The sequence below is a fragment of the Pinus tabuliformis genome, chromosome 3_1 (genome assembly GCF_031772625.1).
Source record: "Pinus tabuliformis cultivar Carrire ecotype Pingquan chromosome 3_1, CPIR1, whole genome shotgun sequence".
Lineage (NCBI taxonomy): Eukaryota > Viridiplantae > Streptophyta > Pinopsida > Pinales > Pinaceae > Pinus > Pinus tabuliformis.
In genome coordinates, this window is record NC_142301.1 from 836,741,411 (window position 1) to 836,769,040 (window position 27,630).

General features: G+C 39.3%; 1 protein-coding gene across 4 annotated transcripts in view; it reads left to right on the forward strand.

Annotated features, from left to right (window-relative positions):
* The window catches only part of LOC149190093 (uncharacterized), a 230,443-nt gene that overhangs the window by 178,295 nt on the left and 24,518 nt on the right, over positions 1-27,630 (forward strand). For 3 of the 4 annotated variants that reach the window (XM_089412032.1, XM_089412030.1, XM_089412031.1), the window contains exons 12-13: positions 14,128-14,406; positions 14,644-15,303. The exons of the other annotated variant lie outside the window; for it this stretch is intronic. In XM_089412032.1, coding sequence (XP_089268158.1) covers positions 14,128-14,406; positions 14,644-15,303 — 939 coding nt within the window. The remainder of the gene's footprint in view (positions 1-14,127; positions 14,407-14,643; positions 15,304-27,630) is intronic. 4 annotated transcript variants of the gene reach the window in all.

Sequence of the window (27,630 nt, forward strand, 5' to 3'; positions counted from 1 at the left end):
TTTTCATCCTTTTACTTCAATTTTTTACATTACCATTAATTGACTCAAGATGTTTGAGAGTAGTTCTGACCTCATTGAATTTCATATGGAGAAAGTAGAATTTTAGGTCCCACTCAAAATCCAACAGAATTAACAGTTTTTAGGATTTCAACATTGGTAGGATTCCAATGTTTCTATTGAATTCTATGATGCATGAGGGTATGTAACCAACATTTAATCAAGATCACCAAGCCCTCTATGTACCTTAATGTTGGTGGCATTGATTGTTGAACTCCTCCTTTATGACCCTAGTAAAAGTGTACACTTCACTCAAGCAAAATCATTGATTAGGGTGTTAAGCCTTTTCTATCTTATTTTAATGCTTAGAGGGTGATCTTGACGAGAATGATCTAAAATAGGCAATGCTTTCGGAGGCCATTTAGAGCCTCTTTGTTGATTTATTTTGATTAAGAGATGGATTGCACTCGGTGATATTTTGGTTATATGCACCCTTGCTATATAGATGAGAAATTTTGCATATTTGAGTATAATAATTTGAATTCATATGGATGCACATGAATTATATGTTCTTTTCAAAATTTGAATATTTTATGTATTTTTTGCTTGACCAATATTTTGGACCAATTCTAATAACATTGCTGACGATGCTCTGACCATTTTCCATCAAGCAAAGGGAAATCCATTGTTTCCATTTCCATGATTCATCTCATGAGATATATTTATTTTTGTTTTGGTATGATTTTGTATCATTCTATTAGATCTTATGACTTGGGACAAACATCATATTTCAATATCGCTATCTGATGTATCACTTTATATTTTATACATATTATATATCGATTGTATTTTCATATTTATCTAGCAATGTATTTGTTTGGTGTTGATGTTGTTTTAGAAGTTAAAAATTTGAAAAAAATGTTTTTTTTTGGTATTTTTAAAAGTTTTTCAATAATTTTTGATATTTTCCTCGATATTGTTGATAATTTAAATTTTGGCCCCCCGACGATGAATTGTTGGTAATTATAAATGTAACATTGTGCTATACTGAATTTCCTTGATGAATACTTGGTGACAAATTTTGCAAATGAGATTTTAGAGCCATAAAATATTCAATATATCAAGATGAAAACTTCATAGAAACTCTAATTCTACAACATTTGCAAAATGGAAGAAGATATTTACAATAAAATAGCACAATTCACATAGAATCACTTCATTAATCAAAGAGAAAATCCTTCCAAACAATAATATCCTTCCCAAGGCAATTCACCACCTTAGTGCTCTATTGTTGAAGTTTGTAGCTCGGGTAGGTACTTTTGCACAGGCCTAGATATAGTCACCCACATCTCCTTAGAATACTTGCTCTCGGTTGAGCAAGTTGCTTATTGAGCTAATAAAAACTTAGGAAAAGTAAAGTAATTTACTTTAGTACGTGTTAATCTTAGTTGTTGATCTCAAGTGAGGCGAGATCTAATCTTGAACATCAATCACTTTGAGATTAGGGTTAGAATTAAAGTTTTTGGCTCAATGTAAAGTAATAAAAGGAACAACAACAGAAGGTTGAGAACAACATCTCAATGAGCTTGTGTTAGGTTCGAGAGAGTGCAAAGAGGTTGGAGATCTAGATATGCAAGGGCGAGCAGATTTGCTTGATTAGATCCAAAATATTGTATACTCTATTTTCTCAGTTGGTGCCTCATCCCTGGATGGGAGCCCAAACATGTTTTGAGCTTTTGTATTAATGAAGAAATGTGATTAGGCAAAAATCTGTGCCTTATGTGACTGAGATTGGTTGTGTATTTGTGCTTCTGCTGAATATTTTGTTAGGAAACTCGCTGTGTGTTTATTTAGTAAGTTTTTGCTAGGAATTAAATACTCAGTGTGTTATGTAACCAGATCACAAAACAAAAGAAAAGATAGATCAATGACTTGAAAATAAGTCTCTTCGAGGGGGCAACCTCCTTTTACATCACATAAATGAACAATTCTTGGATGATAAAAATGACAAGACCTCCTTGGTATATATAGGAGTCTAAAGGGTCACAATATAATTAGGGCCTACATAACAATAATAATGTAAGGGCACAACAATAACAATAGTGGGCTTCTATGGGGCACAACAATAACAATATGGGGGCTACATGGGGTACAACAATAACAATATGGGGGCTACACTAGTATTATAGGGACCTATCATTCCACTCTCCAAAAACATGTTGCCCTCAATGTTTTAGTAGTTTTGGATGCTTCTGTATAAAATACTCATCCTCCCATGTGGAATCTTTAGTAGGTAATTTTTTCCACTTAATGCGATACTCTGAAATTGATCAATTCCATAACTGTTGGGTTCTTGTTTCTATCATTACTTAAGGCTCCAAGATGATTTTTCCTTCCTTGTTAAGTTTTGGCAATATTGTTTGAACTGGGAGCTTGTCACTTATAACCTTCTTTAAGCATGAAACATGGAAAACTGGGTGTATCTCGAGAAGATTTAGGTAGTTCCAATTTGTATGCCATAGTACCAATCTTTTGCAACACTTTGCAAGGACCATAGTACTTGGGTGATAATTATTGTCCTTCTTAGCTTGCTTGAGGTACATTTGTTTGTATGGTTGTAGTCGTAAAAATACCCAATCGTCTATCTCAAAACTTCTTTCACTGCAATGCTTAGAAGGGATGGGGATGTGGAAGCATTGCTCTGATACAAAATGTTATGTAACCAGATCACGAAACAGAAGAAATGATAGATCAACGACTTGAAAATAAGCCTCTTCGAGGGGGCAACCTCCTTTTACATCACATAAATGAACAATTATTGGATGATACATATGACAAGACCTCCTTGGTATATATAGGAGTCTAAAGGGTCACAATATAATAAAGGCCTACATAACAATAATTATGTAAGGGCACAACAATAAAAATAGTGGGTTTCTATGGGGCACAACAATAACAATATGGGAGCTATATGGGGCACAAAAATAACAATATGGGGGCTACACTAGTATTATAGGGACCTATCAGGGTGTTGGGTTTTGAAAGCTAACATCCATTGCATCTAAGAGAAAAGAAGACTAGTGCACACTCTCTCAATTAGTAATGAGTGTGTGACAATGAATCTCCTAAATCAACTTAACCAAGTCAATTTAGGTCAGTAGTTGACTAAAAGCCCTAAAAACAATGCTTCAAGGGATTATAAATTAAGTAGTTCACAAGTCGACCTAAAAGATAGCTATCTCAATGATAAAACATAACCAAAAGCCTCCACTTAGCCCACACGTGAGCAAAAGGTCCTCCAATGGTGACCTCATCATCTAAAGGGGAGGGTCCACATTAAAAAGTGCCATGGATAGGTCAAAAGAGTGCTTCTCACATAAAAACTATCTCCTTGTTAACAAGGTGTCTACTCATCAAGCAAAACCCTCCTCATCAACATGTCATCTTCAACCAAATCCACATCATTGCTCTAAGCCTCATGAGGGTGATGTCATAAGGCTAGGGCATGATGTCATCATCTAGGAAGATGTACCTTCCCTTCCAGAGGGATCTCAGGTCATCATCTTCATCATCAAATTGGTCTAGAAATAGGGCAACATCCAGCAAGAAGGTACAGTGCTAGCTTGGGGGTGTCTTGTAGCCTATAGGCTATGTTGCATGAAACTTCTAGGAACCTGAGGTTTTGGGCTGTACCCGTACTCGAAACTTTGAAACTCAGTCGAAACTCGACCATCATGTAATCATTTACGAGAGTTAATATAGACTTGGTTTTCCTTCTAAATTGTCTTCTATGGGTCTTATTTCCTCTTTTCTTGCAAGCTAATGTGTTATTCACTTATATATATATATATATATATATATATTTGTATATATATACATATATGACATTTCAATCAACGTTTCGGCCGACCTCTCCATTTTTTGGAGGTGACGTTTCTAAACGTACCCATTTCGGAAACTCTGAAATGTTTCAGCGCTTCGTGCAACTGACTCTGTAGGGTATGTCCTCTTTGTAGGTAATGTCTTGGCTTGAATGTGCAATGTTCTAGGCTTTGGAGGGAGAGTAGAAGGTCATCGTTAGTGTTTGATACATCCCAAGATCAATGCTAAAGTGGTCAATGTCTTGGCTATGTGCATTGGAGGGTCCTCAAGTGGGGCTGGATAGCCTCTTTGAATTGCTAGAGAAGTCTCAAACAATCCTTCAAGGGATGGCAATTGTACTTGGGAGAAAGCGTCCGAAAGATACCCTCAAAGTCAAGTGAGATCATCATCATAAGTAAAATAACCATAGGAGTATCATAGTGGGCCATATGTAATGCAAAAGGCACAAAAGTACTTTACACAAATATCATCTTCAAATGTCTTCCTAACTTAGGTTTTATAAACAATTTACCGTGCTTAGACATGGGATGGTAATCCAAAGGTCCTACTAGGTGCTTCCAATCCTAAGGGGAGGAACAGTTTCTAGGTCGACCCATCAATCACCAAGTGTAAATGTTTAATGATATGGTAGGGGTTTACTTCATGGAGGATGCCGCTATCTTTGTCTTGTCTATGAAATTCCATCATTCTTGAGCTTTATAATGTGAAGAGAGAAGAATCATGGGACTTGAGTTACACTTTTGTTTGGCCTATTTTTACCACCCCTCTTGTTCACCTTTTTCTTATTGATTTTCCTTTTCTTGCGTAGCTTGGTCTAGAAGCTTTTATTTATGCATCAAATTACCCTTAAAAATGAAGTTTTTTATTGTTCGCCGAGATTGGGATATTCATAGTTTCTTTATTTTGATTGCTTATGCATTAGCCAAGAACTGGGTGAGGACTAATGAGGGGGGTAGAGCTCAGGCTAGGTTTTTGTCCATGTACTTATGTCCCAACCAATTTTTTGCATTTGATCATTAGGGTTCATACTTTTTCTTTTCTTTCTGCTACATCAACATCTAGGGCAAGGTTTCCAGGCCACTACTCAAGATTGAGGAAACCATAGAACCAATATTGGTTATAGCTAAAAATCAACCCGAAGATGAGACATGCATTAAGGGAAGAGATGGAAAGTATGGGTTGCCATGGATACGCAACAACAATTAGTGCCTCCTATTTTTGCCCCTCTTGGGTAGTGGAAAAAAAGGCCTCAGGGAAGGTCATGTTGATTTTGGGTAGCATCGGATGTGATCTAGCTCCGAAATTTTGTGGAGGGGCTAGAATTCATGAGATCCTCAAGACCCGGAAATCTTTTGGAGAAATTCCACCCAGATGATGAGTTATTAAAATAATTAATATTTTTAATGGGTTCCTAAGTATAAACTTAGGAAAATAAAAATATTAATGGGTATTAATAAGGATATGGGTGAGAAGCTTCTAAGAGACAAGGATCAAGTCTGTTTTAATCTTAGCCATTGATTAGGGACTTAATCTCGGTTGTTGATTCATCAACAGTAAAAGTATAAGGGAAGACTTAAGAGTCATTTGGAGACACACCGGGCAAATACTCTGTAACCCGAGGGAAATCCATTCTCAAGGAGAAAGATTTCAATTTTAGAGGGAGAGTTGTAGGGTGAAGGAAGAGGCGGGTTTAAGCATCAGTCAGAGATTGAGGAGGAGGTGACGTAGTACCTCAGAGAGACAATGCAGAGGGAGAGCTCTGAGAGATAGCGCAGGCAGGGACAAGTTCTCACTTAGATGACATAGTCCTCACGCAGATGATGCAGGGGTGATGTAGTGAAGGCTTAAGCGTCTTTGTGGTGTCAAAATTTCTCCTAGTTGAGGAGGAAAATTATCTCAAGTGTTTTCTTGAAGATTTCTCTATGTACTTCAAAATCATTCTTTGTAAAGAGATTGTTGCTGAAGAATAATAAACCCTCATTTGCTGCAACAGTTTTCCCGCATTGGGGTTTTCCGGGGACAATTGTCCAAAAATAACTTTGTTGATGTGATTGATTCTTGTGCTTGTATATCACTGTTATTTTTATCTATGATATTATGTGATAATTGCAGTAGAATTTATTTTAATGTTTACTGAAGGGTTTTGTAAACAACTTATTGTGAGAAATAAGTAGGAGAAATAAATCAGTTACTGCAGTAGAATTTCGTGTTAGAAATTCTAACATGGTATCAGAGCAAAGATCGGGCAACTGGATTAAAGAATCTGCTATGAGTCAGGAGCATGATGCAGGGGCATCAACTCAGGGGGACTCACGCAGATCTCCAGAGCAAGAAGAGAGCACGAGGAGCATGGATCATGATTATTCTATGTTAGTTTCCAGACTAGAAGAAGAAGTCGCTTGCTTAGCGAGTTCTGCCTCCTCTGAGGTTTGGTATATAGATAGTGGAGCTTCCTGGTACATGACAGGAATACAAGAATGTTTTTCGAATTATCAGGAAGAAAGGATGAACTTCTAGATCACCATGGGAAATAAATCAAAATGTACCCCCATAGGAAGAGGTATTGTAGTCTTTCAAACAAAAGTAGGGGATCGACTTCGAGCAAGCAATTTGCTGCATGTGCGGAGATTGGGGATGAACTTAGTCTATGTATCTCAGCTTCAAAACAAGGGCTATGATGTTTTTTTCATTAAGGAGAAAGTATATGTCAAACACTTGCGTTGGAAAAAGAAGGCCCAGATTGGAGTTAGAAGTAAGAGGCTGTATAGATTACAGCTAGAATCTCCAATGGCACTGATAGGCAGCAGTGGGGAAAAAGATTTGAATGAACTATGGCACAGGAGGATGGGACACTTACACCATGGGGCTCTAAGAATTCTCGGGAGAACAGTATAAGGAGTTCCAGAGTTGAGTACCAAACGAGATGATGTATGCAAAGGATGTACACTAGGCAAGTACACCAAAGCGACATTTTCTAGAATCAACAATAGGGTTAAGAATCTTATGGGATTGATACACTCAGATATCTTCGGACCCATGTTCACAAAAGCTCTTAGTGGTGCCAAATACTTCGTCACCTTCATTGATGACCATTCCAAAAAGACTTGGATCTACTTTTTAAAAACCAAGGATGACGTTTTTTGTCAATTCAAAGAGTTCAAGGCTCTAGTTGAGAATCTGATAGGAAAGAGGATAAAGATATTGCGCTCAGACAATGGTGGAGAATACATCGACAAGGACTTCACTGATTTTTGCGCAAGGGAAGACATCAGAAGGGAGTGGACAACCCCCTATAATCCAGAGCAGAATGGAGTAACAAAAAGGACGAACAAGGCTATTATTGAAGCAGCCAGGGCGATGTTGTATGATCAGGATATGCCAAAGTTTCTATCGGTAGAAGCATGCAACACGGTAGTGTATGTCCAGAACAACACTCCTCACAGGGCATTAGGTAAGATTGCTCCGAAGAGTGTCTTCACCGGTAAGAAGCCTGAGGTGAGCCATTTAAAGATATTTAGGAGTTTGGCATACGCCATGTGCCCGAAGAAAAGAGGAAGAATTTGGATCAGACTACGGAAAAAGGATATCTTGTGGGATATAGCGAGAATGCTAAGGCATATAGAGTCTATTTTTCGGGGAATAGGAAGATCGTAATTCGACGGGATGTAAAGTTCATGGAGGACAGAGCTTTCAGAAAATCCTAAGAAATGCCTTCCGAAGAGTAGTTAAAGGATGATCCATTGGCCCTGCGACTTCGACCAATGGAAACTAGCACCGATATTTCTCCAAAAGGCAAAATTGCAGAGGTATCACAATAGGTGGAGTCTCAAGAAGAGGAGCAACAGATAGATATACCCACTACCAGTGGTAGAATGAGCCGGGAACTTCAACAGATACTACGAGATGCTGGGGATTTCATCGGTGCACCTAGGAATGAGAAAAGGGAGCATAGACAACCAGACAGATATCAAGTCTTGGTGGCTCATGTTGGAGAACCCTCTAGTTTTAAGGAGGCCGTTCAACATCAAGTATGGGTAGATGCTATGGTGGAGGAATACTATTCCGTAATGGTCAATGATGTCTGGTAAGTGGTACCTAGGCCTCAGGACAGGTCAGTTGTAGGTTCGAGATGGATCTACAAAGTCAAATATGCTGCAGATGGCAGTGTGGAAAAATACAAATCCAGGTTTGTGGCTAAGGGGTATGCTCAGAAGGAAGGGATAGACTATGAAGAAACCTTCGCCCCAGTAGCTAGGTATACTTCTATTAGATCCATGATATCCCTTGCAGCACAGATGGGGTGGGAGATTCACCAGATGGATGTCAAGGCGATGTTCTTGAACGAGATGATAGAAGAAGAAATATACATTGAGCAACCAGCGGGTTTTGAGACACATGAGAAGAAATCTCATGTATGCGGGTTAAAGAAAGCCTTGTATGGGCTTAAACAGGCACCTAGAGCATGGTACGGTCGAATTGATGGTTACTTGCAGAAGATTGGATTTGTCAAGAGATGCAGATCTTAACCTCTACTATCTGGTTGTAGAGAATGAGCCTCTAATCTTGGCGTTATATGTGGATGATTTTTTTCTGACAGGCTCATCTAGGCTTATCAAAGATTGCAAGGAAAACCTAGCTACATAATTTGACATGAAGGATTTGGGACCAATGCATTATTTCCTAGGGTTGGAAGTTTGGCAGTAGTAGGGTGGGATTTTCCTTGGACAAGGGAGATACGCTACAAAGATTTTGAAAAGATTTAGAATGCAGGATTGTAGACCTATGGCTACTCCAATGATTACCAACTGGAAGAAGATTGATGCATTCGAAGATAAAGAAGTCGATCCCACCTTGTACATGCAGCTCATAGGGTCCTTGATGTATTTAGTCAATACTAGGCTGGACATTTGTTATGTTGTCAACACCTTCAGTCAATTCATGGTGGAACCAAGGAGGGCGCACTGGGCAGCAACCAAGCATGCTCTTAGATATATACGAGGAACAATTGAGCATGGACTAATGTACACCCAAGGTAATGACATTAGGCTAAGTGGGTTCATTGACGCAGATTGGGCTGGAAGTTCAGTAAATCGGAAAATTACCACTAGGTACTGTTTCAACATTGGATCGGGAATGACCTCTTGGTGTAGTAGGAAACAAAAATCCGTAGCTCTGAGCTCAGCTGAAGCTGAATATATGGCAGCTAGCACAGCTTTGTGTGAAGCCATATGGCTTAGGAAATTGCTTGTGAATCTATTCAGGAGAAGGATGGAAGTGATCAATATCTTGTGTGATAATCAAAGTTGCATCAAGATCTCTGAGAATCCAGTTTTTCATGATTGACCGAAGTACAATGACATCAGGTGTCGCTTTGTCAGAGACTATGTCCAACGAGGGGCCGTACATTCTCACCAAGGCTCTTGGAAGAACAAAGTTTGTTTATTTCAGGGAAAAGATGGGGATGATTAAGAATCCGTTTCAATAGCAGAAGCGGATATTTTAAGGAGTTGCATTGCAACAGTTAGCAGTGGCAGTGCTATGGGCAACATGATGCAACATTTCAGAGGGAGTTGCAGTACAAATGTAGCTGTGACAATTGCAATGTCATGGGCAACAATACAGGGTGCAACAACGTAGTATATGAGGGGCAGTAGGTTGAGCATTAACAACGCAGAGGACCGATGTCATGGATTAGTGTGATGCTTCTGTTGGGAGGCATGGCTAGAACACATTCCTTGCTAAGAAGGAGTGTTGATTATGGGTAGCATCAGATGTGATCTAGCTTCAAAATTTTGTGGAGGGGCTAGAATTCATGAGATCTCCAAAACCTAGAAATTGTTTGGAGAAATTCCACCCGAATGATGAGTTATTAAAATAATTAATATTTTTAATGGGTTCCTAAGTCTAAAATTAGAAAAATATAAATATTAATGGGTATTAATAAAGGTATGGGTGAGAAGCTTCTAAGAGACGAGGATCAAGTCTGTTTTAATCTTAGTCGTTGATTAGGGACTTAATCTCGACCGTTGATTCATCAACAGGAAAAGTATAAGAGAAGACTTGAGAGTCATTTGGAGACACACCGGGCAAATACTCAATAACCCGAGGGAAATCCATTCTTAAGGAGAAATATTTCGATTTCAGAGGGAGAGTTGTAGGGTGAAGGAAGAGGAGGGTTTCAGCGTCAGTCAGAGACTGAGGAGGTGACGCAGTGCCTCAGAGAGACAACACAGAGGGAGAGCTTTGAGAGATTGAGGAGGTGACGCAGTACCTCAGAGAGAAAACGCAGAGGGAGAGCTTTGAGAGATAGCGCAGGCAGGGACGAGTTCTCATGCAAATGATGCAGTCCTCACACAGATGATGCAAGGGTGACACAGTGAAGGCTTAATGGTCTTTGGGGTGTCAGAATTTCTCCTAGCTTAGGAGGAAAATTATCTCAGGTGTTTTCTTGAATATTTCTCTATGTATTGCAAAATTGTTCCTTGTAAAGAGATTGTTGTTGAACAATAATAAACCCTCATTTGCTGCACCGGTTTTCCTGCATTGGCTTTTTCCGGGGACAATTGTCCAAAAATAATTGTGTTGATGTGATTGATTCTAATTTCTTGTGCTTGTATATCACTGTTATTTTTCTCTATGCTATTATCTGATAACTGCAGTAGAATTTATTTTAATGTTTACTGAAGGGTTTTGTAAACAACTTATTGTGAGAAATAAGTAGGAGAAATAAATCAGTTACTGCAGTAGAATTTCGGGTTAGAAATTCCAACAGGTCACACTGGACTATGGGCAAGGATGACCACCAAACTGAAGCATGGGAACAAGAATACATTCAAAAACTGTCTATCATCCAATTCTACCTGTGATCTATACTAGAATGCCCTTAAACATTAAAGGAAAGAACTTGATTACAAAAATGTTTAATGTACCTTAAAATAGATGACCCACCTTCATCTAAAGAGTAAGCTAGATGTCATAAAGCACTGACTGGAGCATGGATGGAGGGCCTTTGAGGCTAGCTATCTGTAGATCATCATAGGGCTGCTGGCTGGCATGGTGAACAAGTAGGAGAAAATGTTTTTCCTAGGGGTTACCCACTTGGGTGGGTATTAGGAAGCATGTAAAGGCATTCTTGAAACAAAATATACAATATCCCCATCTTTTCACTATTTTTGAACATAAGAATGAGATGCAAGAGGCCTTGCAAATTAGAGTTGTGTGGCCTAGATGGGGGTATATCGTAAAATAGAGCAGGAAATAGAGTAAAACAAATTATTGCTGAAGTGAGTGCAAATATATTGACTCATTCACATCTCCAGTAGTGGAGATGGACGGGCATGCATGCACATTCAGATTGGCCGACTCTTTTGGAGATATATGAAGGGAAATTGACAATATGACTTGCAAGATAAAGTGCATCATTGATTAGAGGGACCCCTCTTGGGAGTTTCAAATAACTCTAAACATTGATAAAGAAGAGTTGGAACAAATTGAACACACCCCTTCATATGACTGATTATGTACTTAATCTTGAATGGTAGGTATTTTGAGAGGCTAGGAGTCTCACAAGTTGACGATCATGAGGTGAAACAGATATTTATTGATGTGCTATCGAATATGTATGGCGATGACTAAGCAATGGTAATTCATCAACAGTTTCTTGATTTTGGAATGCTGCTGCAATGGGGCAAGTGAATCCCCTTGGATGCTAGAGGATATATTGTGACTAAGCTCTAGAGATTTAGAAGCTTGCTATATGTTTTTTACCTTACTTAGCCAGTTGCTCAGCTGCTGAAAGGAATTGGTCCACTTATAGTTTTATCCACTCCATTAAGATGAAGGAGTTTACATCTAAGCAAACAGGCAAACTTGTCTTTCTGCACAATAGTGTTGATTTTCGTACAAGGGTCTGGAGTATTTACATGGTGCAATGCCTATTCTGACCAAGGTTATAAATTTCTTCTAACCTCTGAGGTTGAAGAGTGAAATCTAATAAATGGGTATTGACTGCTTGGTCTAGACTGCCAGATGGTGGTGCACCAAAGTTGATGGTGGTGGGTATGTTTCTGTGACCTTGCGTAGGTAGGTTGTTTCATGGCAGAATGAGAGTGTACAATGTCTCACCGTGCTACTGCTTATAGTATTTACTATTTATGACTGGATTGTCTGCAAGGCACTTGATGCCTTCATTTGTTGAGATAATTTGGGAAAGGAAGTGATAAACTTGGTGGAATTGGGTCTGGATAAGTAACACAAGATCTTCCTTCAAAGTGATTGCACTTTAAATAAAGACAACCAAACATCTTTGGTTTGAATAGAGAAAGAAGGTAGCAAAGGACTTTCCTATTTCTTGAGATAGACAATGATATCTCAACTGGATATCATTATATATGGGACTGTTGAAGATGAAGACACTGAATGTAATCAAGATAGACATTGAGTTTCTTGGTGGATTGCAAAATATTGTGAGAGCAGAAAGCTGTCTTAGGGCCAAGTGACCTTTTCTTCTCTTATTATTATTTTTTGTGGGGAAGGGGGGAGGGGGGTTGGTGTGGGTGAGATCCAAGTGACCTAAATAAATTACTGGAATCTATCTTCTTTGATTGCCTTATTTATCCTGAATGGGAGGGGGTGGCTTGGACTGTCCAAAAAATACCTGAAGTAGGGTTGATGCTCGATGGAGATGTCAATGGATTGAAGGAGTGAAGAAGCCCTTAAGAATTAGTTCAGTCTATTTCCTAGGAGGTCCATGGAGGCAGCTTCCTTTAAGGAAGGAAGTGCTAGGTATGGATGCCTCTCCCATACTACAGCTGAACAGCCTTGTACAGATCCTGTGTGGAAAGGAGGCCAGCCTGAAATTTTCTTAACTCAAAAGGGGTAAGGTCGAAAAGCTAGCTTGGAGAAGGACCCAAGGAACAGTCAGTTACAAAGGATCTTATTCTGTAGCATGATAGTTTGGACTCTCTATGGCCTTGTCTAACTGACTGGACACTGGTTACCCAGACCTCAGAGCCATACAAAACAGTGGGTCCTGAAAGTTGATAAGGAAACACGGGTGCAAGTAAGTAAAAAGATGGGTAATGCTTACTGATCGTAGTTGAGAAGCAGGCCTCAAGCTGAAAGTAGGACCCATAAATTGGACAGCTGTACTAATCTCTGTGACCTTCTCTTTGAAGAAGGATTGGAACCTTGAAAGAGTGTTAAAGATCATGATCTTCTTTCTGCTAACGTTCACCACCAGCTGTCTGCTGTCATAAAAACTGGTGAGGGCATTGAGTTGCCTTTGTAGACCCTTGGGGGAGTTGTTCCTGTAGCTACTAATGCATCAACTTGTTTTGAATTTTACAGGATATCAGGGTTTTGAGTTTTGAGTTTTGTATCCATGATTGAATCTAGCATATTTATTCCCCACAAACTGACAAGGAGTCAGTGTTAAATGTTTTTAAGAGCTAAAATAATATATTTTTTTGGGGCAGTGTAATTTGTTTTTTGTGGTTTTCTGTTTATATATTATTTTATTTGATGTTGTTATCTTTTATTTTATACATTCCTATTCCTAGAGCATATCCAGTCAGAGGAAGTACATGTGAATAATCGCTACGACAATTGACATACTTATGTCTCCACATTGGGAAGTTTTTTTTGACAATTTTAACAAATCAAAATTAAAGAACAGCTCACATATCTGTGCCATTGTCCAAAGCCTGAAAGACAGCACAGATTGTCAGATTGTTCGACTGTACTTCAGAAATATGTCTGTTACAATTTAATACATTACATATGTCAGGGTGCTTCATTGGCAGATGGCTGTTTTTCACCATGTGTACAACAAACTATTCTTACTCAGAGCTAGAAGATGAGGCTGAAGCAAATTTACCATGGATACTTGGTGCTTCATATATGTCTATTGTCATACACCAAGCACGTTTAATGTGGGTTGTGCTAGTAATATTCTTCATTGGCAGGAAAGGTTGTCGTCATTTGTTTATTTGGGGTCAATGCTTGACCTAGTGGGTCTGACCCTTAAGATAGTAGTTTACTTCATTATGTTTGATGGAGAATCCTTTGCTTATTATGTTATGTTTATTCAAGTCTCGTAAGGTCACTGCTAACTTTTGTGGATATCCTACCATTTTCTTATCAATTTATTTCTTTCTTCTCAGCTTGTTGGAATTCTTTTCACATCTTCATTCTTCCTTTCTTCATGGTATGCTTGGAGCTCTAAATGATGTCTTATTTTATATGCAGTATGCAAGAGCAAATGCCGTGGAAGCAAAGAACAACCTATTTGGGGTTCTTTTTGACTACGTTTTGCATAAGCTCAAGAACAAGCACTTAGCTTGTGGAACCCCCTTACCCAGTTATGATGAAATTCAAGCTGTTGCAACAGTGCTTGCCCTTGCAGATGCACCAGTGGCCTTTGCTGTCGCACTTAAACTAGGATTGCATGATGTTGGGGAGGAGTTAAAAAAAATGATTGTTAAAGCTATGTCTCGAGATGTGAACAGTGGTCGTCTTAATGCTGAGGTATGATTGTGGGTTGCGATTGTACAAGGGTGAAAGTCCAACATCTCGTTCAGATTGAAAATAAAAGGATAGTCTACATTTTAATTTATTTAGAGGTATCATAGCTATATAATAAGTTTTGCAAGATGTGAAAGGTGGGCAGGCTGAATTTTGTAGCACTAGTAAGTCAGATGTTGATGCTATTGTTTTTTCATTGTAATTGCATTCCTTTGAATGACAAAACTCATAATGTTGCAGATATTGAATGACATAGTCAAATTACTGGATTCTGTAATAGCAACATACAACCATTTAGATGACGAGTTTTCAGAGATGCTTAATATTACAATGGTGAGTGAGGGTCTTACTCACATTCAAAAGGGACAGTTAGAGCATGAGACCATAGGAGATTCAAATAGAGTTTCAGAGGCTTGGAGCACTTTGAGTTCTCTTCTGCACTCTCCAAGAGCTACTTATCGTCAAAATGGTTATTGCTGGCTTGTTGAACTGCTATTTGCTGAAATGTTTAGGGAAGGCCATAAGATCAATATTCAGAATTTGCAACAGCAACTTGGACGTTTAGGAAGCTCTGAAAGATCAGATCCAGATCATTCGGAGGACCAAAGTTCAAATGGAATTTCTTCATCTGTTCAACTACTTTCAGGACTTTTGAAATCAAAGTATAATTATGTAAGATGTGGATTTATTATTGTTTTGGAAAGGCTTCTTCTGCGATGTCAGCTGTCAGTGTTGGATGACCATGAACTTGATCAAGGAGTAGCTGACAGAGAATTTAGGCTGGATGGCAGTGACAACTCATATATCCAGGAAAAAGCAAATGCTGTTATTGGCTTAATGAATGCAGCATTGTCACAAATATTTCTGGCAAACGAGACTAATCGTATCAATATTTTGAAGGTACCTAGACAGGATCTCACCACTTTATATAATATTATTGAGCAAAAGTTATGAGACCTTGGTTGACTTTTCTTGATAGATGGGGGGGGGGGGGGGGCTCTTAAAACTTATGCTTTTCTTTTGCTTGAATAATTGACAATGACGTTTAATCTTTCAAATTAGGAGTCGAACTGGTTCTGTCCTAAAGAAATTATTTAAATTATCTATCTTATGATGCTGCATAAATATGAACTCCATAGTTCCTTCTCCAATATCGGTTCAGCTATTTTTGAGCAATTTTATACCTTCATAGCCATGCATTAGAGGCGCTATCCTATCTTTCTTTATATATACCATAATAGCTGTCGACAAGATTGATGTTCCTTGACATGTTTGAAATTGCAGAAAAAAATATCTCTGAGAAAAAACCACTTACAAAGACCTATGTCATGTCGAATCAAAATCAGAAAATAGCAGCGAATACTTAAAAAATCTTGTTGATCTTCTTGTTCAGTCTCTTCAAAAGGAAAACAATTTTAGTTTGTTTAGGATTGCTCTCTGATTTCCAATTGTCTAGAAATTCTCTTTGCTGCTGTCTCATTCTTTTATTTTCTTTGTTGCAGACACAGTGCCAAAAATGCTGTTCTTGTGAAAAAGAACATGTGTTGGCTTCTCTTGTTTCAAACTTTTGCTATCCTGTTTGGGCTGGTTCTTTCTCACTGTTGTTTCACTGCTGGAAATAGGGTGGGTTCTTATCTTAGTGAAATGGTTTTGGTTGTGGACCCAGGCATTTAACCCACCTTGATTATTTGTTATAATGGTAGAAAGAGAACATATACTATTCTTCTACCTCTTCCCAAGGGTTCCAACCCTTCACTAACCATAGTAATAGTTAATCATAATTAGCGACTGATCTGAATGGAAATTCACCCATGGTGTTTACCCATGGTAATGTAACTAAAACTCTCCCATGGTATTTACCCATGGTAATGTAACGAAGAAAAGGCTGTAAATAACCAGCCTCACTTTGTAAGAGGACATAAGTTGCCAGGATTCAGATATGGATACGGATTTGGATTCGGATATGGATTCGCCTGTCTTTTGAAAACCCGGGATCCGTATACGGCAAGTACAAACAATATAAAATTATTTATAAATTTTAAAAATTAAAGTTATATGAAAATAAATAAAAACATATATTAATTTTTAAAAATATAGTTTTTATATATAATACTTAAAGAAATAATTGTTAGATGAATAATATCTGAATTAATTTATTATTGATAAATATTAATTAAATTTATATAGAATAATTTTTTTTTTAACTTCTTTTTAAAATTTAAAGTTTAAAACTTTTATATAATACTTTTAAAATAATTTTTAATTTAATAATATTAAAATTAATGTATCATGATATTTAAACATTAATTACTATTATTATATATAAATTAAATGACCATTAAAGTTACTTTATATTTAAATTAAATAGCCATTAACTAATATTATATTTAAATTAAATTATCATTAAAGTTACTTTATATTTAAATTAAATGACCATTAGAATTACTTTTTAGAACTTACTTTATGAAACTCACTTTCTTACACTTTAAATAAAATAAAACTTAATAATATCCAAACGGCCATAGCTTATAATTTTGCATTAAAGTCTATAATATGGTCAACCAAAGAAAAAAAATAATGAACTATCGCAGCCAACTCCCTTGTTAATTATTCGCTACGTTGGTTTTTCCATTATCACGTGATTCATACCTTGAGTTGGAATTTTGTGCTGACGTCAAACAATTTTAGACACAAACAGAGGCTGGGCGGATCTGGGTGAATCTGAATCAGTCTCCAATACGGGGATCCGCGTATCCAGCCATTGGGGATGACGGATCCGGTAACATAGAAGAGGACAGATTGTCCAGCACAATGTAGCTATCATAGTGATTTTTCTGATTTAATAGAAAGTCATTTGTGTGGATGGATATGCTACCAATCCAGTCGTGAATGGATATGCTACTTCGAATTGCAGATTTAGCAATTTACAACTTCGTCATTAATTCCTTCCCATGCTTTAAGAGAAGAAATTCTATATTGACTTCTCAGGATAGTACAAGATCCAATGGAACTCAAGGCAACTGGTTTTCTGTAAAGCTCATCTGTTTGGTTCCTCATTCAATGGGTCAGAGAAAATTGATGGTGCTTCATATTGGCATCATTTTGGCTTGACAAGCGTAGCTTCAGGTGATTGGTTTCAATCATTATGGCGTGACATGCATAATTTCAGATAATTGGCCAAGTTTGATGTGAGCTCTAACAATATCTCGAGGTAGGGTATCACTATCCTTGAACCCTCATTCGTCATGGTTATGGGTCAACCACCAAAAACCCTTATCGTCGAAGTCCATTTGCTAGGCGGCACACTATCAGTATCACAATTGGTCACAAGCATTACATGGTATCTCTATCCTCGGATCTTCGATCGTCATGGTTGTGGGTCATCCAAGAACCCATGGTTCACCAAAGTCCATTTTCTAGGCCACACACTGTCCGTATCGCAGTTGGCTCTCAAGATTACAAGCTATCTCTATCCTCGAAACTTCATGCATCTAAGTTATGGGTCATCACAAACCCTTGGTTATGGGTCAACCACATAAAACCGTTGTCTTCAACAACACTTGGTCGTTCACAACTCATCTTTAACAAAGGCTTTCCTGGAGGGAACTTCACGCAATGGGGACCATTGTTTCCTAAGGGCGGAGGAATGATCCAATTGGACATTCACCCATGGTGTTTATACATGGTAATGTAACTAAAACTCTCCTATGGTATTATCCACACATGGTATTTTCCCACCCATGCTATTTACCCATGGTAATGTAACCAAAAAAATGCTATAAGTAACTAGCCTCACTTTTAAGAGGGCAGATTGTTCACCACAATGTAGCTTTTATAGTTATTCTCTATTTTAATAATAAAAAAAGTTTCTTTGATTTTGTTTATTGTGTGCTCTTGTCTTTTCTTCTGACATTTCAATTTTTTAGATCTTGGGGGCCTCATCCCAAGATCCGGATCAGTGATGAATGTTATCAGAACTAGAACGGTCATTGAACTGGTCAACCCCAAAATCAGGTTTAAGGAAAAACGAGAAAAAAAAACTGGTCAACCAAAACAATACATAAATATACAAATTTTGTAAAAACCATATTTATTCATGTGCACCCATATGAATCCAAACCTATACACAATATGCAAAGTCTATATAAACAAAATAACACCGAGTACAATCCATCTTTGAACCAAGAATAAATTAACAAAGAGTCTCTAGATGGCCTCTTGAGTCCCAAAAAAATCATGCTACAACAAATACATACATATCATCAAAATCATTGCCTATACTGGGATTCTCATCATCAGTATCATCCTCTAAACACTAAACTAAGATAGAGAAAGCTTAACATGTCAAATTGAGATTTTGTTTGAGTGATGGGTATATACTATATTTTTACTAGGGTCATGAGAGAGGAGTTCAATAATCGATGCCACCAACATACATAGAGGGCTTGGTGCTCTTGATTAAATGTTAGTTCCAAACTCCCATACATAGAATCAAATGGAAATGTTGCAGTCCCCCAATCTGGAAATTTTGAAAATTGTGAAGTCTCTTGCATTTTGAGTGGGATTTAAAATTCTACCTTCTCCATATGAAATTCAGTGAGGTGGGAACCTCTCTCAAACATCATAAAACAATTAATGATAATATTAACATTTTTAAGAATTTAAGAATTTAACATTACCATTAATTACATAGCATTAGTAGAGCCTTAGGGACGTTGTACAGAACTGAACGGTTTCATGAAAAAGGCTGGTTTGGTACTGGACAATCTTTTCCGGTTATGTGACACTGGTTGTACCATTAGGGCCTGAAAACAGACGAATTGGCCGGTTCAATTGGTTCTGGTCTGGTTCTAATAACACTGTTAGTGACTATTGTCATTAATTCGGTTTATCCTTCATTGGGTATTTTACAATCCTTCTTTGAGTATTTTATAATGGTTGAAATGTCAGAAGTGGCTGGTTGTCATATCAAAAGAAGAATATAAATCTGATATTACCTTTTCAATTGCTCTATATGATTCAACAACATATACCACTAGAATGATGACATTAACATTCCTCTTGATTCAGATTAGGATCAAAATGACTTATTTTGAGTCCCTTTGCTCTCAAATAATTATCAATTTTGATGTACCATGCCCTGGGAGTCTGTTTCAGTCCAAATATAGCTTTCCTCTGTCTGCATACCATATGTTCCTTCTATGTGACCTGAAATCCTTTGGTTGGTACATGTATGCTTCTTCCTCTAGATTTCCATCTTGACATCCATTTGATATAGTTTCTAGCCAAACTGCACTGCCATGGCTAGAGTCAATCAGATTGTTCTCATTTTTGCAGTAGGAGCAACTGCCTCCTCAGTCAATTCCTTTCTTTTGTGCAAAGATCTCTGTGACCAACATTTCGTTCTGTTTATCAAATGTTCCATCTATTTTATACTTGACCTTGTCTACCCATTTGCAATTGCAACCAGTGGGTTTCTTTTTAGCTGGGAGCTCTTCTAGGACCCATGTACAGTTGTTTATCACTTTAAGCTTTTATATCCTTTTACCATCTCTATCTTCCTTTGGCACATATATATTATATATTTCTGAGGCTCAAATGAGTCGTGAAGGTTAGCCATCAAAGCATAATTCACCATACCATATGTGTTACCTCTTTTCGGTCTTGTTTCCTCTGTCACATTTCCAAACATCATTGTAGGTGCTGTGCCACTATTTTGGTCTATTCTTCTGTTCCCTTCCCCTTCAAATCATCATTGATATCTTTCTGATTAGAGGTGTTTGTGGCAGACTTTTGACTGGAAATGTCATGGGGCACATACTTAGAGGCTTCTCCTTCGTCAAGCCGACTAACCTCCTTCTGCATGTTTCACCAGCCATATCATCTTCATTTTCACCAAGTTTCAGATCTGATTTTCCGTCTGATTTATTCTAGAACAACCCTGGATTTTCATCATCTACAACATTTTGAATAAAGTATGCTTTTTTGGTTTCCAAATCAACCAACTTGTATGCTTTATGGTGATCGCCATATTATTTGAACATAAATATTTTTCATCCTTGATCTAGTTGTTGAAATTCTGATGTTCTGATGCTCTGTGCTGTAACAATCACTTATTACAAAACTTCTTTATGCTGCAATATTAGATAAACAATTATAGATAGAATATAAATCAAGTGCACAATAGAATACAACCAAGAACAAAATGAGACACAGAATTTAGGTGCAATGACTAGGCAAAATCCACAAAGGGAAAGCCCAACACAATTCTTCTTCTATTAGAAATCAATTGTTCAGCAAAGATACACAGTGTACAATGAGAGATCAAGAGAATGAGTAAGTTCACCCAAATCTGAACAAGCTGTAGCATGGAGATCACCCTTAGCAGCAATAGATGCATACACTGAATCAACCTTCCCTTCAGCTAAATCAACATTGAAACACTGAATCAACCTTGGCTGACCAAGTTTTGCGCATACTCTCCAAGTTCTTCTCACAATCTTCTGCAACTCTCTCTCATGTTCAAATTTTTCTTTCACAATGCACAAGTAGTGACGGGAGAAAGAATGAGGCACATAGATATAGGAGGAGCAACAAATCCATGCCATAAAGGAGGAGTAACTCACATGCAAAGAGGGAGAGTATGTCCATTTAGGAAATATAACTCGTGCCATTAAGAATGTACAAATGCCTTTGTAACTTATGCCATTAAGAAGCAGAGTGTAACATATGCATTAAAGAGTGCGCAAGAGGAGTCTTTTATGACATGCTTTAATGAGAGCATAAAAGAGTGTAAGAAAATCTTTTATGTCGTGCTTTAATGAGTTAAAGAGAGTGTAAGAGCATTAATGAGAGGGTAAGAGGAATATGCCATGTCAATAATGAGAGTGTAAGAGAACATTATTGAGACCCATGATTCAGTGCCTTGAAATTCCTTTTAATAATTATAATAATAATATCATAAAGAGGATAACAATAATATTGATGATTAAATCAAAATTGAACTATTAGGATTGATTGAGCTGCCAAATTTTCAACACTAGTTTCATTTGTTTTTCATCAAGAACCTTAGTATATACATTGATGTGTCCATTGCATTGGCCTAGGCCCCAAAGTTTGTTAGGAACTAATTTGTTCTCTAATATGCATTTTGCCATCTCCACAATAGTACAGTTCCACCTCTTTACCACACCATTTTGTTGTGGAGTGTAGGGTTTGGTGTAGTGCAGTGTGTTTGTTGAAGTCATGCCTCCAGTTTCCAGTTCTGTGGTTTTTTTAACCACTGACCTGAACACAAAAAACAACAATCAAAGATCTGACTTGACCCCTGACTGTGCCATTATTTCAAACCATCCTGAAGTTTTTGACATGTAGCAAAACTCGTTTTTGGATCAACCCTCTTGCATTAGTGATGGTTTTGTATTGTTTGATGTTCAGTAGGATTTCCAAGAACCTATAATGGATAATATTGAAGAGAAGTGGCCATCTGAAGTGGATATCAACCATTGTGCTTATAGTTCACCTTTTCTTATCGCTGGTACATCTGGCACAAATCCTAGAAACTCATACTCAAATTCTTGGCCTTTTATAATCCTGATACCAACCATAATCAATCACAGAAGAAAATGATTGTGGATAACCTTTTGAATTTTAGTATGAATAGTGATGCTATTAATGTTTTGGAAAGGGGCCTGGGATTCTCCATTGCCCCAAAAAAATCCCATTTGAAAATAATCTGTGGTATAAAAGATTGAATTAAGGGGCTCCCTGTTGGCATTAAGGAAGAACTTCGACAAGACTATTCTGTAATTAGGCATGCAAGAATTCCAAGGAGCAACGTTTCTAGGAAAGAGCAAATTGATCTCAAAGAGTTAAAAAAAAAATGACAATATAGTAGTTCACAAAGTTGATGAAGGACAAATTGCGATTATCATGAACTCAAAGGATTATGCGGCCAAGATGATAGATCACCTAGAAAATATTGGGAGCTATAAAAACCTAAATAAAAACCCACTTAATAGAATCTTGAGGAAGTAGCCAATGCCATACAACAAATCTAATTTGGATGATAACATAAAAAGAAAATGCATTATTAAGTCTCTTATGACTCCGAGGATTTATGAACTTTAGTTTGTTGAAAATACTACCAAGGAGAGGTGTTACTAGGCTTTTATCCCTTTTAGCCTAGTGAGCACATTAATTACTTTTGTCTCCATGATATTTATGAGTTATATTAATGTCATGGGTGAAAAAGTACTTGGAAGTGTTGTATCATGTACTTTTTCTAATGTTAAAGTCACTTGTACTTTATAAAGTGACTTTGTGTAAAGTACTAAGTGTACTTTTTTAATATTAAAGTGATGTGAAAAATCAGTTTATGAGAAGAAATAGAAAAAATGTACACAACTTGGAAAAGGTATTAGGAGACTAAGTGATGGGGCCAATGTGTGAGGGGGTTATTTGGGAGAATTGATTTCAACCACACATCTTGAGATTTGATGATGAAATATCAACCATTGGATCATAGGTCTAGGAATTCAATCTTTTCCAAGGAGACAAAAGAGGAAAGGGAAACTCAATCTTCATTTCACACTTGAGAGAGAGAGCATGAAAAGGAGAGAGGAGAAGAGAGACTTCATGGAGGAGATAAATTGCAGTGAGAGAAGGGGAACTCTAATCCTTAGGAGAACCTTCAGTGGCCATGAAAATCGAGGAGGAAACAACATCATGATTTTCAAAGAGTTGAGGCACGGTTTGATCCAGGTGGATATTGGTGGCCACCTGCCAAGTCCACCTGGACCCCCACCATTGTCTTTCTCAGCATTTTCAGTTTCCTTAATTGTAGCACAACTTACTATTTTTAGCAGTTTTTCGGGTCCTGAATTTCCGGAGCCGTTTTGAGGCCCTAAACGACGTTTTTTGGGGAATCCGGGGGCAACATGGATCCATGGAATGGACCGATGTTGCCCGTTCCAACAATGATAGTGCTCGGATAGATCTTTCTAATGAGCTATTGTACGCGTCAAACGGAGATCATATGCCAAAGTTACGACCCCGGGAAGTTGATGTACCAATTTACCCCAAACGGGGCCCACAGTTTGGTGTTTCATCTCCTAGGGTTAGGTTTTGGAATGTTAAGGGTTTTCCATTGTTTCTCAACAATAAATAGGCCTTGGAGCCTCATTGTAATACAGTTCAGAGGCATGTAGCCATCACATCTCTTCTCAGAGATAAGCTACCATCGCCCTAGCTGGTTTATTTCCATTTCTGGTTGTAAGCATATTTCAGTATTTTCCATTAATGAAATGAAGTATTATTTCCGCCGCATCTGTGTGTATATGATTATCTCTGTAATTTGTTGCGTTTCTGTTTAAATCCGGATCAGTGGTATCAGAGCGGTCTGCTTTTTCTCTGTTTTTCTTTGCATGTCCCCAACAAGGTCGGGATATAAGGAGTTAGGGCTTGAACTGGTTGAACCTTTGCAAGACCAGCCTCGCAAATCCTGACGGCCTCCCATGGCGGACGAGAAGAAAGACGAGGGGGCAGGAGATCCCATCAAAATCTTGCTCGAAGAAGCCCTCGAGCGACAACAGAACGCGATGATGGACAGCTTTGCCCAGATCCTTCAGCAGCTACCCAGAAGCAACGCATCGGCTTCCAGCAGCTACTCTGGAAACGCCACACCCTTTAAGGTACAAGTTAATTTTGAAATCCCCATATTCGAGGGTCAGATAGACGCAGATGCCGCAGATAAATGGTTAAATCTGCTAGAGGGTTATTTTTCTGTTCATGAATTTTCGAGTCGGGAAAAGATTGTTTTTGCTCTTCTCAAAGCAGCCCCCCACGTCAAGGACTGGTGGGAAACCTACTGCGAGCAGAAGGATGAAAGTACTGGCTCACTATTTTCAGCCGCACCCACCTAGGATTCGTTCCGGGATGCCATCAAGGAGCAGTACTACCCTGTCGGAAGCTATGAGGATGAATACATAAAGTGGACCACGCTGCGGCAGGGAAGGGACCAAGACGTGCCGGAGTTCACCAATCTTTTCCATACCCTTCGCACAAAGTTGGGTATCAAGGATTCAGAGCAACATTTGATACTCAAATACCGTGGCTGCCTGCACAAGTACATCCAGGAAGAAATACAATTCCTAAACATCCCCTCGCTCAGCGCAACATACCGATATGCCGTCAAGGTCGAGCAGAAGTTTAAACAAAAGAAGCGAGACTTTGGATCTGCGAATCCAAGGCAGGGGAAAGGTGCCCCTAAACCACAGAACAAAGGACAAAGCCAAGGCGGGACAGCCCAAGACAACCAGCCGAAGCTGCAAGCAAAGAACAACGCCGCGAAGCCGAGAAAGGACACTGGAAAATGGTGCGAGTTCCATAAGAGCTCCACTCACAACACAGGTGAGTGTCGGGCCAAGCAGTCACTGGTGGCTGAGCTAAAGGTTTCAGAATCAGATGCATGTTCCGACTCTGAGTCAGAACCCGATAAGGGGTATGAAAAAGGGAAGTAGATCATTGATGCGGATCCCAGCGCCACTGTTGCTACCGCGAAGATCCAGAAAAATGAACCCGAAGATCCAGAGGAGGAGGAGCGTCTCTTCCACTCCCAGATGTGGGTAAAGGGCTCCCCGATACAGTTCATTGTTGATAGCGGGAGTCAAAAGAACCTCATTTCGGCAGAGGTCGTGAAGCGGTTGGGCTTACCGACCACAACACATCCACAACCATACACCATCGGGTGGCTCCACGGTCCACCAAGGACAAGATCTTCGCGTGAGCCAACAGTGTCGCCTTCCATACAACATCAAGCCCTTCACGGATGAGGTATTGTGTGACATTGCTCCCCTTGAAGTTTGTGATGTATTACTAGGACAACCATACTTGTGGAAGCGACATGCTGTGTATGAATCAAGGCCCCGTGCTGTTATTATTACATTGGGAAATAAGTTGTTCAGGATACCAGAGGTAGCACCACCTGCCGCCATCTCTTTGATTACTGCAAAACAATGCAGTAAGATCATTTCCAAAACCAGGAAATTTGTTTTCCTGATGATACGCCCTCAAGGAAAGAAGAAGACAGTGGCCGCGGCCTCCAAACGGGGTCCCTCTGCACGACAACTACAGATGGACAAGGTTGTGGAGGAGTACGAGGACATCTTCACCTCCCCGGCAGGGGTTCCTCTGCACTGTCAAGTCAAGCACTCTATCGATCTGACCCCAGGTGCGCCGCTACCCAATGGACCAATTTATCGGCGCTCCGTTCTGGAGAACGATGAAATCAAGAGGCAGATTCAGGAGCTCCTGCAGAAAGGTCACATCCGTCCGAGTTCATCGCCCTGTGGGAGCCCGATCGTGTTGGTACAGAAGAAGGACGGGACGTGGAGACTCTGTATTGACTATCGGGCGCTGAACAAGATCACTGTCCGTAATAGGTACCCGATCCCGCGGATTGATGACCTCCTAGACCAACTAAAGGGGGCGAAATATTTCAGCAAGATCGATCTGAAGTCAGGATATCACCAGGTACCAATCGAACCCTCCGATGTGTGGAAGACTGCCTTCAAATCCAAGGAGGGCCTCTTCGAATGGTTGGTCATGCCTTTCGGATTGACGAATGCTCCTGCAACCTTTATGAGGCTAATGGATGACATCTTGCGGCCATTCACCTACTCCTTTGTAGTAGTATACTTGGATGACATTCTGATCTTCAGCCAGAGTTGGGAAGAGCACCTCCACCACATCCCACAGGTTCTCCAAACACTGCGGCAACACAAGCTATGTGCCAATTTGGAGAAATGCACTTTTGGCATGACCCAGGTTCAGTATGTGGGATACATCATTGATGAACTGGGGGTGCATGTCGATCCAGCCAAGATCCAAGTCATTCGGGATTGGCCCTCTCCAACCACTCTAACAGAGCTCCGCAGCTTTCTAGGCCTTGCCAACTTCTACCGCAGGTTTGTGTTGGGGTTTTCTCATATTTCTTGGCCCTTGAGTCAAGTCACCAAGGGCGGGGCGAAAGCAAAATTCTTTTGGTCTGAATCTCAACAGAAGGCATTCAGGGAGTTGAAGGATCGCCTCTGCACGGCACCAGTGCTCGCGTTACCAGATTTACAACAACCATTTGAGGTCGAGACAGATGCCTCTGACTATGCTATTGGGGCAGTCCTTACTCAACATGGACATCCAGTGGCATATCACAGTGAAACACTTTCAGACACAGTCCGGAAGTACCCCACTTATGATAAAGAAATGTATTCCATTGTACAGGCCTGCCGACAATGGAAGCATTACATTTTGGGGAAGGAAACGGTCATCCACACAGACCACCGACCTCTGCAGTTCATACAGACCCAAGGGAAATTGCAGAATGATCGCCATAAAAAGTGGTCTACATACTTGCAACAGTTTCACTTGAATATCAAGTATAAAAAGGGCAGCACCAATAATGTTGCAGATTGCCTCAGTCGGCCACCGATCATGGTGCTAACCACCGTGCTCAACTCTTGTGGGCACGAGACTTCTGATTGGCCACTTCTCTACAAAAGCGACCCAGAATTCGGCCACACATACCAGACACTCTTGGAGGGTCGGCATGTTGCAGATTTTCACCTCCAGGATGCCCTATTATGCCACCTCGGTCACCTTTGTGTTCCTTCAAGCGAGCGTGCCAAGATGATTTGGGAAGCACACTACAGTCGGGCTGCTGGGCATTTCGGGGTCGAGAAAACAGTGGCAGTGCTGCAAAATTATTTCTATTGGCCGAATCTTCGACAGGATGTTGCGAAGTACATCCGATCATGTACTGCTTGTGCCATTGCCAAACCGACCATTAAGAAGCACGACCTCTATACCCCGTTGCCTACCCCTAGTCGACCTTGGGAATCCATCTCCATGGATTACATGTCAGGCCTTCCTTCCACTAAGCATGGAAATGACTGTGTTTTTGTGGTCGTCGACAGGTTCTCGAAGATGGCCATTATGGTGGCCTGCAAGAAGAATATCACAGCAGAAGCCACTGCTAAACTCTTCTTTGAACGAGTGTGGGTGCACTTTGGGATCCCACAGTCTATCATCTCAGATCGGGACAGTCGGTTTCTCAGCACATTTTGGTCCAGTCTCTGGTCAATGCTGGACACCAAACTCACGAAGTCCACAGCCTTCCATCCTCAAACTGATGGCCAGACAGAGGTTGTCAACAGGATGATTGTGCACATT